This window comes from Monodelphis domestica, chromosome 1 (assembly GCF_027887165.1).
Source record: "Monodelphis domestica isolate mMonDom1 chromosome 1, mMonDom1.pri, whole genome shotgun sequence".
Classification (NCBI taxonomy): Eukaryota; Metazoa; Chordata; class Mammalia; order Didelphimorphia; family Didelphidae; genus Monodelphis; species Monodelphis domestica.
In genome coordinates this window covers 720,524,907-720,539,970 of record NC_077227.1, presented here as the reverse complement: position 1 = coordinate 720,539,970, position 15,064 = coordinate 720,524,907, and the positions used below count along the sequence as shown (strand labels likewise).

Sequence of the window (15,064 nt, the reverse complement as noted above, 5' to 3'; positions counted from 1 at the left end):
TGACAGAGATTACCTGGATTCCGGTGAAGTCCTTGATTAAGTTTCTCCCTTAATACTGATAGAAAAAGAGAGAACTGTAAACTAAGTATTGGTTCCATTAATGAAAAAAATGTTGTATTCTGCATTTGAGGGACAAGTCTGCCAGAAATGATTTTTATTTGTTTCACATTATTTTGAATCTAAATATTTTAGGATTAAAATTAATATTTAATATGCTAAGTATTATATTTTATAAGGTTAGTTAATAAGAACTTGAAGTAGAGGAAAGTAATAGCCTTTAGCAAAGAGGAGCTTCCTGGACCACACACAAGGAAAGGGAGAGAATGAGAGAGAAAGAGAGAGAGAGAGAGACTGAGAGAGAGAGAGAGAGAGAGAGAGAGAGAGAGAGAGAGAGAGAGAGAGAGAGAGAAAGGAATGAAGGCAGGGTTACACAAACTTATCTATAAACTTAAGGACACAACATGGGGACAAAAATGAAAGGGGTTCAAGGAGATAAAGTCTAAGGGTAAAAAATTCTATTTACACACATTTCTACTTAGAGAGAAGAACAGGCCAACTATAAAAGTCATGTCAGCCAAATTTCCAACACATTTTGGAGTAACATTCTTGGGGCTATTGAACCAAGAAAATTTCACAGTGTAACAATGTTTAGGGATAACATTATATTTCAGTTGGAAGAAGGGGAGCCCTTTGTCCAGGGATCTTTCTTTTATGTCACATTTCCTCTTGATCAATGGGGCAAATAATAGGGACTGAACATAGAGATTCTAAAAGAAAGGCTAAGCTAGGCCTTATTTTGACATTAGAGAGCAGCTGCTGTGAGTCTAGGCCTCAGGGGAAAGCAGCTCTTCCTCTGAGTCAGAACTGAATGATATGGGGAGGTTTTTGTTCAGGGCTGAAGCACTGTGTAGGAGGAAAGTGAGTGCTTTGACCACAGTAATACATGGCAGCATCCTCAGGCTCCAGACTGCTGATTGTGAGGGTGAAATCCGTCCCAGACCCACTGCCACTGAACCGAGGGGGAACCCCAGAGTCTAAATTGGAAACTTGGTAAATCGTGCGTTTAATAGATTTTCCTAGTTTCTGTTGGAACCAGTTTAGATAAGTTTTCCCATCACTGTATAAGAGGCTCTGACTGGCCTTGCACTTGATGGTGACGCTCTCTCCCAGAGACACAGACACAGAGGCTGGAGACTGAGTCAGAACAACTTCTCCTTGTGAACCTGGAATTAAACAGATATTTGAGGTTAGAGAACTGAGATAGTTTCTGCTTCTCCCCCAAACTTGCCTCTAATCTCTGAAATTTGAAATATATTAATTCATCTCCACAAAGTTGCTTTGTTCTGACTTCTAAATCATTTCTAAAAGACTGTTTTGACTGAGAAAGAGAATGTGGCAAAGCTCAGATTGCAAAGAAACTCTCCCAGTCTCCCATCCTTCATAATCTCCTCCACACATTGTGATTCCTCACCTGCTAGCCAGAAAAGCAGGAGGCAGAGGACCTGAGTTAGGGGTGCCATCTTCACCCTGAGCTCTCTCCAGTGCTCATTCATGCCCCAACAGGGCAGAGCTTTTAATAAAGATTTTGAACAGCAGGGAGGAGTGTGGGGGAAGAGGGAATGCAAAACAGCAAGTAAAAAAAAGAAGCCCTAATATGCTCAAGGCTCAGAATATTTGGAGGCATTCTTCCCTAGTAGAAATCAGACCCACTCACAGCCTTCAAAGAATAAGTGTACTTCAGGTGGTCAAAGGACAAAATCTCAACATTACCAAGGCTGCTTTTCCCCTGAGGTCCTGCCATTTCTCCTACAACCCCTTCTATTCTTTTCCTGAAAAAAATTCTCCCTTCAGTTTTTTACCCTAGTACCTATATATTTCATGTTACCACAACTTCTTTTGTTTAACCAACCCATTTCAAAGCCATTAACTAACAGTCCAATCTTAGACAAATTCACTTAATTGGCCATAACTCAATTTCCTAATTTGTAAAATGGGGAGAAAAATATTGTATAACATATAGTAAAATAATCTAGAAGTAAAATTACTTTGTAAACTTTAGAGTTAGTAAAATATGAGGGTTCATCCTTAGCAGTTTTATCTCATTTTCTCATGTTATTCTAATAAATTCAGACTGAGACAAGTCACTGTGCCATAATAATTCTTCCTATTTAATGTTCTGAAAATGGAAAAAAAACTTATTATTTTTGTAGTGGAATTGAAGCATTAAGATATAAACTCATCTGTCCTGCTTTAAGTGATTTGAGGGCAATAATAATGATAGCTAATACTTATATAACCTTTTAAATATTTTAAAAGTTATATATTAGCTTATCTGAGCCTTATAATCCTACTATTTTTAAACTACTTTAAAGATAACAAAACTGGGGCGGAGAGAGGGCAAGTGACTTTAACATGGATCACTTTGATAATAAATTACTGAGAGAAGATTGAAACTCAAGTCTTTTTGTCTCCCGATCCAAATTTCTATCCACTCCCCCACCCACAACATTAGAAGAGTATAGAATGATGGGAAATCTATGTCTCATGATATTCCCAAATGCTTTTGATTTCTCCTATTAAGTCTCTTTGTTTTTCTTATTCCATGTAGCTTAGAAATCATGAATTCCAGTTAAAATGGCCCTTATTAAAATGTGGTTCTTAAATTTTTACCAAAAGTGTTTTGTCTAGATGATGTTGGAATGTAGTTTGGTCAGTGGCAATTCTCTAGTTTTAGGGCAGGTTGAGACCACAAGGATATGTTGAGATATATAGAATGGGTACTTGTCATTTGTAAATTTGTCAAGGTTCTAGTATGTAGTTCTTGTTACCTAGCCAGGTCAGATCTTAGTCAACAAGTGCTACATTTTTATAGGACACAGTCATTCCTTGTACTTTGTCTACTATTTTGCATAGTCTTTATTGACCATTTGTCAGAAACTGCTTGCCCAAATACCCAGCACAGGAGAAAGAATTACTCTTCTAGAAACTTTGACAACAGTTCAATGCAGGGATTGAAAGCAGATTAAAAAGAAGACAAGATTTAGAGTCAGATAATGGTGCAGTGGCTAAAGGACCTAAAGTAAGGAAGTCTCAATTTCTAAGTTTCAATCCAGCCTCAGGCACTTACTAGTTGTGTGACCCAGGTCAAGTCATTTAACCCTATTTGTTTCAGTTTCCTCATCAGTAAATTGAGCTAGAAAAGGAAATGGCAAATCATCCCAATATCCCTGTCTTCCTGATTCTAGACTCAGCACTCAAACCATGACATTATCTAGCTGCCCCAAAGGATATCTTCCTCAATGATTCACTACCATTCATCCATCATACCCAATATGCCGTCAAGGTTTATAAGTTTTACTTTTGTTATATCTCTTGAACAATCCCCTTAAGGACCTCTGATATTGCCCCCAATCTATTGCCTGGTTCTCATATCCTCTCTCACCTGAAATACTGCAATAGCCTGCTGTTTGGTCTTCCTGTCACAAGAATCTTCATCACTTCAGAACATTCTTAACTTCCCTAAGAAAGAGATTTTCTTAAAATACAGATCTGAACATATCACACCCCTACTCAACAACCTTCACTGATTCCCTGTCTCCTCCAATATCAAACAGAAAATCCTCCATTTGGAATCCAAAGGCTTTCATGATCTTCCCACCCACCCCCACTATTCTAGCCATGTTATACTTTTCACCTGCCACAACATAATCTTCAGTCCAGTGACACTGGACTCCTTGCTCTTTTTCAAAACCTTTTTTTTTCTGACTGACCCCCAAGTTTCGAATGTTCTCCTTTCGTTTCTCCATCTTTTGGCAAGCCAAAAGTCTGAACTAAAATCCTCCCACCAAAGAAGCCTTTCTTCATTCTTCTTAATTCTACTTCCTTTTCTTTGCTGATTCTTTCCTATTTATCAACTACATTACTTTATGTACATAATTGTTTGCATATTGTCTGCCCTAGGAGACTCTGAGTTCCTTGAAAACAGGGGCTAGTCTTTTGCCTTTTACCTTTTTTTTGTTTAGCATATACTTGTGCATGATATATTCTGATTATTCTTTTTATTCTTTCTGGCTTTCTTATTTCATCTTGTGTATTAGCTATTTCATCATATGGTGTATCTTCCCTTATTTTATTCAAATTAATTAAGGGTTTATTCATTTGTTAGTCCTTTCAAAGATGCAACTTGAAATTTTATTTATCTTATATGTCTTCTCCTTTCCAGTTTATTTGCTTTTAATTTTAATACTTCTTCTTTCATGCTTATTTTAAGTTCATCTAATTGTTATGTTTCTGATTCCTAAATGCATATTCAGCTCACCAATTCTCCCTTCTTTCAATTTTGTTGAAGTATATCTCTATGGCTATTATCTACATTGCAGATTGCGTTATCCACATTGCAGAATTTTTATCTTATTTCATACTTTGAAAGAGTCCAGGACTCATTCACAGTGAAATGAGTAAAACTACGAGAAATATTTATATAGTAAAACAAACATTGTAAAATATAGGGGCTGGATTCTTTGATAGCTAATATCCTTTTGAGCTACAAATCTATGATCCTATAGGTTCCCCTGTTCTCCAAACTGTCCTTAAACTAATCCTAGTGATGGCACAAAGCAAAAAAAAACTATCCCCCTGAAAGATGACTTTGGCATCTTGTCCAACTTAGATAGCCTGCTCATTGGCTCAAAGGCATCAAGGGATGACAATGGAATCCTTGTGTCCCTGGGACAGGATCCCTAAACAAGGAACATTAGTATGGGGAGAAGACATAAGGACATTTTAAGAACAGAAACCCAGGAAAGCCTGTAAGTAAAACAAGGTCATAGTTAGTGAGAGGAAAATGAACAGGACATGCAAAACCATCTCTTTAAAAAAAACTTTTTATAGGGCCACTAAAGTGTTACATTAAGGGTAAAACTGTATTACAAAGTTTACCTGGATTTCAGAAAAGTAAGGGGTTGTTTCTCACATGATTCTCATGGAAAAGAGGGGAAGCTGTGAGCTAAATAGTTCCATTAAAGAAAAAAAAATTAACATGGTACTCTGCATTATAGGTGCAAGTCTGTCAGAAATTATTTTTATTCATTTAACATAATTTTATATTGAAGTATTTCTACTTATAGGAAAAGATGCAAACCAGAGAAGTCATCTCAGGCATGCTCCAAACATTTAGAGTAGTTTTCTCTCACCCCTTCTAAAGTTCTGTATTACTGTTGAGGAAACTACCATCCCATCATTTTCTCTAGATTGCTGACCTAATAATAAGAGCTAGCAATTATATAGCCCTCCTTCTCTGCCAGGAAATATGTTCTGCACATTTATAATGATTAATCTCATTTGATCCTCACATAATCCATGTGGATAAATTGTACTTTTATGCCCATTTTACAGATGAGGAAAGTGAGGCAAACAGGTAAGATGATTTGCCTAAGGTGTAATTTTCATTTAAATTTTGTTAGGAGGCTTGGAGCTATTAGTTAATCTATCTTCCAATACACTGTTTAATATAGCACTGAATAAATGATGCAAGTTGTCAATGAATGAGTGATCAACTAATAGCTTTGTTAGTAATTGATTTATTTTTCTTCAATAAAGTTGCATAAAAAAAAAGGTCACACAGCTAGGAAGTGTCTGAGGTTGGTTTTCAACTCTAGTCTTCCTAACTCTAGTTCCAAAACTAAAATGTCTGCACCATCTAGTTTGGTCAGAGAATATCTTCCTCAACTATTCATTATCACTTACCCAACATATCCAATTTGTTGTCAAAAGCATATCAGTTATATTTTTGCAACATTTTTTAACATATTCCCTTGTCACCTCTGATATTGCATCCAACCTATTCGATGACCCATATTTCCTCTCACCTGAACCACTGCAATAGCCTGTTATTTGGTCTGCCTACTACAAGTATCATCTTCATGCAAGTACATTCTTCACCATCTTGCAAAAAGTGATTTTCTTAAAGCACAGGTCTAAGCATGTCATACTCCTACTCAACAATCTCCAGTGGCTCCCTGTCACACCTCCAGGATCATATAGAAAATCTTCTGTTTGACATTCAAAGAGTTTCAAGATCTAACTCATCCTACCTTTCCAACTTCTTATGCTTTACACTCTGAATATGCTTTTAATACAGTGACATTGGACTCCTTGATCATCCTCAAAGCATTTTTTGCTTACTGACTTCCATGCTTGGATTGCTCTCTCTCCTGGTCTCTCCATTCTGGCAACCCAAAAGTTCCAGAGAAAATCCTGTCTTCTATAGGAAGCTTTTTCTAATTCCTCCTAATTGTAGTTACTTCCCTTTGTTGATTATTTCTTATTTATCCTCTACATTACTGTATGTACAGAGTTGTTTGTACATTGTCTCCCCAATGAAAGTATGATCTTGAAAACAAGGACTGCTTTCTGTCTGTTCAGTTCTTTTTGTTTAGCATATAATTGTGTATATGTAATTTTTAATTCTTTTTATTTTTCCTGATTTTGTTATTTCATCATGCACACTTGCTCTTTTATCACATTGAGTTTTGACTCCCTTCTTTTTATTCAGATTAGCTAAAGATTTGTCAATTTTATTAATTTTGGTAAAGAATCACTTTTTGGTTTTATTGATCATTTCTATGGTTCTTTTATTTCTAATTTATCTATTTGCTTCTAATTTTAATATCTCTTTCATGCTTATTTTATGTTTCTTCATTAGTTGGGTTTCTAATTTCTAAATGCATATTCAGCTGATTAATTCTTTTTTCCCTATTTTGTTAAAGTATATTTGAAAGGATATGATTTTTCCCCAAGGGCTACTTAAGCTATGTCCTAGAAAATACATTATATTTTTTTCATTACTACTATTTTCTCTTACATCATTATTAATTATTTCTATGATTTCTTCTTTGAATCACTTGTTATTTAGGATTGCACTATTAAGCCTACATTTGGATGTCCAAAAACTACTATTCTTATGACATTATGGTCAGTAAAGGATGTATTAACTACTTCTGTTTTTTTCATATTTGTTTGCAATATCTCTCTTCCCTAGTATATAGGGTCAAATTTTTAAAGTAATCTATTCAGTCAATTTATAACATTATTTCTTAGTTACAAGAATGTTATTCTTTCCCTTCCTCCCTCCACCTACCCTTTCAACAGCTGACACATAATTTCACTGGGTATTACATGTGTCCTTGATCAAAATCTATTTCCATGTTGTTGGTATTTGCATTAGGATTTTCATTTAGAGTCTACATCCCCAATCATATCTCCTTTGATCTATGTAATCAAACAGTAGTTTTTCTTCTGTGTTTCTATTCCCAATTTTTCCTCTCAATGTGGATAATGTTCTTTCTTGTAGATCCCTCCAAGTTGTTCAGGATCACTGCATTGCCCCTAATGGAGAAGTCCATTACATTCAGTTGTACCACAGTGCATCACTCTCTGTGTGCAATGTTCTCCTGCTTTTGCTCCTCTCACTATGCATCAATTTCTGGAGGTCATTCCAGTTCCCATTCCTCCAGCTTATTATTCTCTTGAGCACAATAGTATTCCATCACCAATATATACCACCATTTGTTCAGTCATTCCCCAATTGAAGAGCATCTCCTCATTTTCCAATTTTTCCCACCACAAAGAGTGCGGCTATGAATATTCTTGTACAAGTCTTTTTCCTTATTATGACTTTGGGGTACAAACCCAGCAGAGCTATGGCTGGATCAAAGGGAAGACAGTCTTTTGGCACTCTTTGGGCATAGTTCCAAATTGCCCTCCAGAATGGTTGGATCAATTCACAACCCCACCAGCAATGCATTAATGTCCCAACTTTGCCACATCCCCTCCAGCATTCATTACTTTCCATTGCTGTCATATTAGCCAATCTGCTAGGTGTGAGGTGTTACCTCAGAGTTGTTTTGATTTACATCTCTCTGATTATAAGAGATTTAGAACACTTTTTCATGTGCTTATTAATAATAATTTTGATTTCTTTATCTGAAAACTGCCTATTCATGTCCGTTGCCCATTTATCAATTGGAGAATGGCTTGTTTTTTGTACAATTGATTTAGCTCTTTGTAAACTTGAGTAATTAGACCTTTGTCAGAGGTTTTTGTTATCAAGATTGTTTTCCAATTTGTTGCTTCCCTTTGGATTTTAGTTACATTAGTTATGTTTGTACAAAAGCTTTTTAATTTGATGTATTCCAAATTATTTATTTTGCATTTTGTGATTCTTTCTAAGACTTGCTTGGTTTTAAAATCTTTCCCATCCCAAAGGACTGACATGTATACTATTCTGTGTTCACCTAATTTACTTATAGTTTCCTTCATTGTGTTCAAGTCATTCACACATTCTGAGTTCATCTTGGTGTAGGGTGTGAGGTGTTGATCCAGACCTAATCTCTCCCACACTATGTTCCAATTTTCCCAGCAGTTTTTTTTTTATCAAATAGTGGATTTTGGTCCCAAAAGCTGAAGTCTTTGGGTTTGTCATAGACTGTCCTTCTGAGGTCATTTACTCCAAGTCTATTCCACTGTTCCTCCTTTCTGTCTCTTAGCCAGTACCAAACCACTGCTTTATAATATAGTTTGAGATCTGGGACTGCAAGACCACTTTCCTTTGTATTTTTTTTGCCATTATTTCCCTCGATATCCTTGATCCTTTGTTCTTCCAAATGAACTTTGTTATGTTTTTTCCAATTCAGTAAAAAAGTTTTTTGGAAGTTTAAGGGGTATGGCACTAAATAGATAGATAAGTTTGGGTAGGATGGTCATTTTTATTATATTAGCTCGTCCTACCCTTGAGCAGTTAATATTTTTCCAATTGCTCAAGTCTAGTTTTAGTTGCGTGGAGAGTGTTTTGTAGTTGTGTTCATATAGTTCCTGTGTTTGTTTCAGGAGATAGATTCCTAAGTATTTTATTTTGTCTTAGGTGATTTTGAATGGAATTTCTCTTTCTGGTTCTTGCTGCTGAGATGTGTTGGAGATATACAGAAATGCTGATGACCTATATGGGTTTATTTTGTATCCTGCTACTTTGCTAAAGTTGTTGATTATTTCCACTAACTTTTTGATTGATTCTCTAGGATTCTTTAAGTAGACCATCATGTCATCCGCAAAGAGTGACAGCTTGGTCTCCTCGTTGCCAATTTTACTGCCTTCAATTTCTTTTTCTTCTCTAATTGCTACTGCTAGTGATTCTAGTACAATGTTAAATAATAGAGGTGATAATGGGCATCCTTGTTTCACTCCTGATGTTATTGGGAATGCATCTAGTTTATCCCCATTGCAGATGATATTAGTTGATGGTTTTAGATATATACTGTTAATTATTTTTAGGAAAGACCTTTCTATTCCTATGCTTTCTAGTGTTTTTAATAGGAATGGGTGTTATATTTTATCAAAGGCTTTTTCTGTATCTATTGAGATAATCATGTGGTTTTTGTTGGATTGCTTGCTGATATCGTCAATTATGTGGATGGTTTTCCTAATATTGAACCAGTCCTGCATTCCTGGTATAAATTCTGCTTGATCATAGTGAATGACCCTCTTGATCACTTGCTGGAGTCTTTTTGCTAGTATCCTGTTTAAGATTTTTGCATCTATGTTCATTAGGGAGATTGGTCTGTAGTTTTCTTTCTCTGTTTTTGACCTGCCTGGCTTTGGAATCAGTACCATATTTGTGCCATAAAAGGAATTTGGTAGCACTCCTTCTTTGCTTATGCCAAATAGTTTGTATAGTATTGGGATTAGCTGTTCTTTGAATGTTTGATAGAATTCACTTGTGAATTCATCTGGCCCTGGAGATTTTTTCTTAGGGAGTTCTTTGGTGGCCTGTTGGATTTCATTTTCTGATATAGGATTATTTAAGAATTCTATTTCTTCTTCTGTTAGTCTATGCAATCTTTATTTTTGTAAATTTTCATCCATATTGCCTAGATTGGTATATTTATTGCCAAATAATTGGGCAAAGTAATTTTTAATGATTGCCTTACTTTCCTCTTCATTGGCGGTAAGGTCCCCCTTTTCATCTTTGATACTGTTAATTTATTTTTCTTCTTTCCTTTTTTAAATTAGATTGACCAGTACTTTGTCTATTTTGTTTGTTTTTTCAAAGTACCAGCTTCTGGTCTTATTTATTAGTTCAATAGTTCTATCACTTTGTATTTTATTAATTTCTCCCTTAATTTTTAGTATCTCTAATTTGGTTTTCTTCTGGGGGTTTTAATTTATTCGCTTTCAAGTTTTTTGATTTGCATGTCCAATTCATTGATCTCTGCCCTCCTTAATTTGTTAATATATGCACTCAGGGATATGAATTTTTCTCTGAGTATTGCTTTGGCTGCAACCCATAAGGTTTGAAAGGATGTCTCATCATTGTCATTTTCTTCAATGATGTTATTAATTGTTTCTATGATTTGTTCTCTAACTAACCAATTTTGGAGTATCATATTATTTAATTTCCAATTGATTTTTAATTTGTCTCTCCATGTACCCTTACCTATCAATATTTTTATTGCTTTATGATCTGAAAAGGTTGCATTTATTATTTCAGCTTTTCTGCATTTGTTTGCCATGTTTTTATGCCCTAGTACATTGTCAATCTTTGTGAATGTGCCATGTGGTGCTGAGAAGAAGGTGTATTCCTTTATGTCCCTATTTATTTTTCTCCATATATTTATTAACTCTGATTTTTCTAATATTTCATTCACATCTTTACCTCTATCTTATTTATTTATTTATTTATTTATCTTAATTTGATAGTGGTTGGTTCAGGTATCCCACTAATATAGTTTTGCCATCTATTCCCTCCTTCAATTCTCCTAGTTTCTCTTTTAGAAATTTGGGTGCTATACCAATTGGTGCATGCATGTTGATTAGTGATATTTCCTCATTGTCTATACTTTCTTTTTATGAGAATGTAATTACCTTCCCTATCCCTTTTAATCAGGTCTATTTTTACTTTGGCTCTGTCAGATATCATGATTGCAACTCCTGGCTTCTTTCTATCAGTTGAGGCCCAATAGATCTTACTCCAACCTTTAATTCTGACCCTGTGAGTATCTACTCGCCTCATGTGTGTTTCTTGAAGTCAACATATGGTAGGGTTTTGGATTCTAATCCACTCTGCTATTTGTCTATATTTTATGGGTGAGTTCATCCCATTCACTTTCAAAGTTAAGATTGTCACTTGTGATTTCCCTGGCATTTTGATCTCCTTGCCTAATTCTGACCTTTCTTCTTTTGCTATAACCTTTTAAACTGGTGATTTACTTTAAATCAGTCCCCTTAGTCCCCTCCCTTGATGTGCTTCCCTTTTGAGCCCCTCCCTTTTTGTACCCTTCTTTTTTTCATTTTAATTTAATTTAATTTTTAGGGTCTGTTAATTTCTCTTCCACCTCTCCTTCCCTCCCTTTTTGTACTCCCTCCCCTACCCCCCTTAATTTTCCCTTCTCCCTTACCCTGTTGCATAAGATAGAATTCAGGATCCCAATGGACCTAGATGCTCTTCCCTCTCAGATTTGATTTCACTGAGAGTAAGGTTTAAGTAGTACCAATTATCACTCTCTTCCTCTCCTTTTTATTTTAAGAGGTAATCCATCATTGTATTAGATGCCCAGGTAATTATATAGCACATTCTTACAGAGATCACAGCCTGGAGAAGGACAACTTAATTATTGTTATTATTATTTTTTTAATTTTAAACATTATTTTATTTGGTCATTTCCAAACATTATTCACTGGAAACAAAGATCATTTTCTTTTCCTCTCCGCCCCCTCTCCCACCACCTTTCCCTCTCCCATAGCCGACGCACAATTCCACTGGTTATCACATGTGTTCTTTACTTGAACCCATTTCCCTGTTGTTGGTATTTGCATTAGAGTGTTCATTTAGAGTCTCTCCTCAGTCATATCCCCTCAACCCCTGTAGTCAAGCAGTTGCTTTTCATCGGTGTTTTTACTCCCACAGTTTATCCTCTGCTTGTGGATAGTATTTTTTAGATCCCTGCAGATTGTTCAGGGACATTGCATTGACACTAATGGAGAAGTCCATCACCTTCGATTGTACCACAATGCATCAGTCTCTGTGTACAATGTTTTCCTGGTTCTGCTCCTTTCACTTTGCATCACTTCCTGGAGGTTGTTCCAGTCTCCATAGAATTCCTCTACTTTATTATTCCTTTTAGCACAATAGTATTCCATCACCAACATATACCATAATTTGTTCAGCCATTCCCCAATTGATGGGCATCCCCTCGTTTTCCAATTTTTGGCCACCACAAAGAGTGCAGCTATGAATATTCTTGTACAAGTCTTTTTCCTTATTATCTCTTTGGGGTACAAACCCAGCAGTGCTATGGCTGGATCAAAGGGCAGACAGTCTTTTATCACCCTTTGGGCATAGTTCCAAATTGCCCTCCAGAATGGTTGGATCAATTCACAACTCCACCAGCAATGAATTAGTGTCCCAACTTTGCCACATCCCCTCCAGCATTCATTACTTTCCATAGCTGTCATGTTAGCCAATCTGTTAGGTGTGAGGTGTTACCTCAGAGTTGTTTTGATTTGCATCTCTCTGATTATAAGAGATGTAGAGCACTTTTTCATGTGCTTATTAATAGTTTTGATTTCTTTGGCTGAGAACTGCCTGTTCATGTCCCTTGCCCATTTATCAATTGGAGAATGGCTTGATTTTTTGTACAATTGATTTAGTTCTTTGTAATTTGAGTAATTAAACCTTTGTCAGAGGTTTTTATGAAGATTGTTTCCCAATGTGTTGCTACCCTTCTGATTTTGGTTACATTGGTTTTGTTTGTACAAAAACTTTTTAATTTGATGTATTCCAGATTATTTATTTTGCATTTTGTGATTCTTTCTAAGTCTTGCTTGGTTTTGAAGTCTTTCCCTTCCCAAAGGTCTGACATCCCTTCCCAAATGTCTGACACTCTCCTTCTTATAAGATAATTCTTCCCCTCCCCTTACCATTTGTATCTTTGTGTGACAAGGATTATTCTATTTAATTTATTTCTATTTCTTCAAGTATATCTTGATACCATCATTGATTTCCCCCTCCCTTTTTCTTTCTTTTTTTCTTCCCCCCTTTCTCCATATCATCTTTATGCCCCGATCTTTCCCTATGAGTGATTCTTCAAATTACTCTAATAATGCATACAATTTTTGACAATTACACATAACATTTTCCCCACATATTAATATATATTATGTGATCTAAATGTAGACCTTATAGAAGAGAGTTTGAATAATAGGAAAAAAACATTTTTCTCCTTTTCCCTTTCTTTCATATTTACCTTTTCATGTTTCTCTTGCTCTTTGTGTTTGGATATCAAACTTTCCACTGTGTTCTGGTCTTTTCTTTACAAATACTTGGAAATCTTCTATTTTGTTGAATGCCCATACTTTCCCCTGGAAGTATATAGTCAGTTTTGATGGATAGCTGATTCTTGGTTGAAGACCCAGCTCTCTTGCCTTTCTGAATATCATGGTACATGCCCTGCGGTCATTCTGTGTGGAGATACCAGGTCTCGTGTTATTCTGATCGGAGCACTTTGGTATTTAAATTGCTTCTTTCTGGCTTCTTGTAGGATTCTCTCCTTAGCTTGAATGCTTTGCAAATTGGCAATTACATTCCTGGGGGTTGTCTTTTGGGGACTTAGTGTAGAGGGTGGTCTATGAACTCTTTCAATGTCTATTTTATCCCCTTGTTCTAGAATCTCAGGGCAGTTTTCTTGGATGATATCTTTTATTATGATGTCAAGATTCCTGTTTATTTCTGGCTTTTCAGGTAGACCAATGATTCTCAGATTGTCTCTCCTTCCTCTGTTTTCCTGATCTGTCACCTCATCAGTGAGATATTTTATTTTTTCTTTTAATTTGTTAATTTTTTGACTTTGCTTTATTAATTCTTGCTGTTTTGTAAGATCATTGTCTTCCAGTCGCCTAATTCTGGTCTTTAAAGACTGGTTTTCCTTTTCAGTTTGGTCTTTGCTGATTTTTGAGGCTTCCAGCTGTTTCTGCAATTGGGAGTTCTCGTCCCTCAGATTTTTAAATTCTCGTTGCATTATTTCCCATTTTTCCTGCCAGAAGGCTTCCATCTTTTTGGAATTCCATCCAATTTAAATTCTTCAAGAGCTTGTGTACAATTTCCATTTCTTTTGGAAGCTTTTGGAGTAGCATTTATTTGGATTTCCTCTTCAGCTATTTCCTCTGTATTCTGTATTTTTTTTCTCCATAAAAACTATCGAAAGTCAACCCCTTCATCTTGCTTTTCTTGGTGTTTGGAAGTTGATCCTGGGCACTGTTTGCCATCTCTATGGTTTTCCATTCCCTTTCCAGTCAGGAATCTGAGAGAAGAGGGCTGGCTCTCTGTGTATGGATCTTATGATCAAGGCTTTTTGCCTCAGGCCAACTCTCAATTCTCCACAGCTGGGCTATCTTCCTGGGGGTGCCCTAGGTCTGTCCTCCCCTGCCTGCCTGCATTTCAGGTGTTACTGCTATCAGGGATAAGTCCTTGGTGGTCTTAGTCAGCTCCCAAGAGCTAAAGTTGCCCCTTGCTCACTTCAGGGGTGCCCTTCACACACTCGTTGATTATGGTGTGCTGGTTCAGAGCCCTGGAGGTCTGAGCTCCCCTTGCCTGCCTGCTGGAGTTTTGGGTGTTACTGTTTGCAGGAGTAAGTCCTTGGTAGTCTTATTAGCTCCCCAGACCTGGAGCAGCCCGTTGCTCATTCCTGGTGAACCCCTCCCTCACTCATTGGTTCTGCCTCGAGCTGACTTTAAATCTGGCTCCATAGGTGTTGTGGGGGAGGGTAGGTCTGCTCAGGTTTGGGTGGGAGAGAAGGGAAAAAGTTCCCTTATAGTGTGGAAATGCCTGTATCCCATGTACCTTCAGTGCTCCTCCCTGCTGTAGATTCCCTCTGTTCTTATGAGAATGGTTTTTTGGGGGTCCTTTGAGGTCCTCTGTATCATTGGGTCTGAGGAGGGGAAGCGAGCTGCATCTATTCTGCAGCCATGCTTACCCGGAAGTGATTAGTGGAAAAGCCTCACAGTTGTTTTGATT

General features: G+C 36.6%; 1 gene segment (V, D, J or C); it reads right to left on the bottom strand.

The window, feature by feature from the left end:
* Positions 1 to 858: 858 nt before the first annotated feature.
* LOC103106868 (immunoglobulin kappa variable 2-30-like) lies at positions 859 to 1,520 on the bottom strand. The segment is given in 2 exon segments: positions 859 to 1,223; positions 1,472 to 1,520. Coding segments are annotated over 2 exon segments (414 nt in total).
* Between the last annotated feature and the right edge of the window lie 13,544 nt (positions 1,521 to 15,064).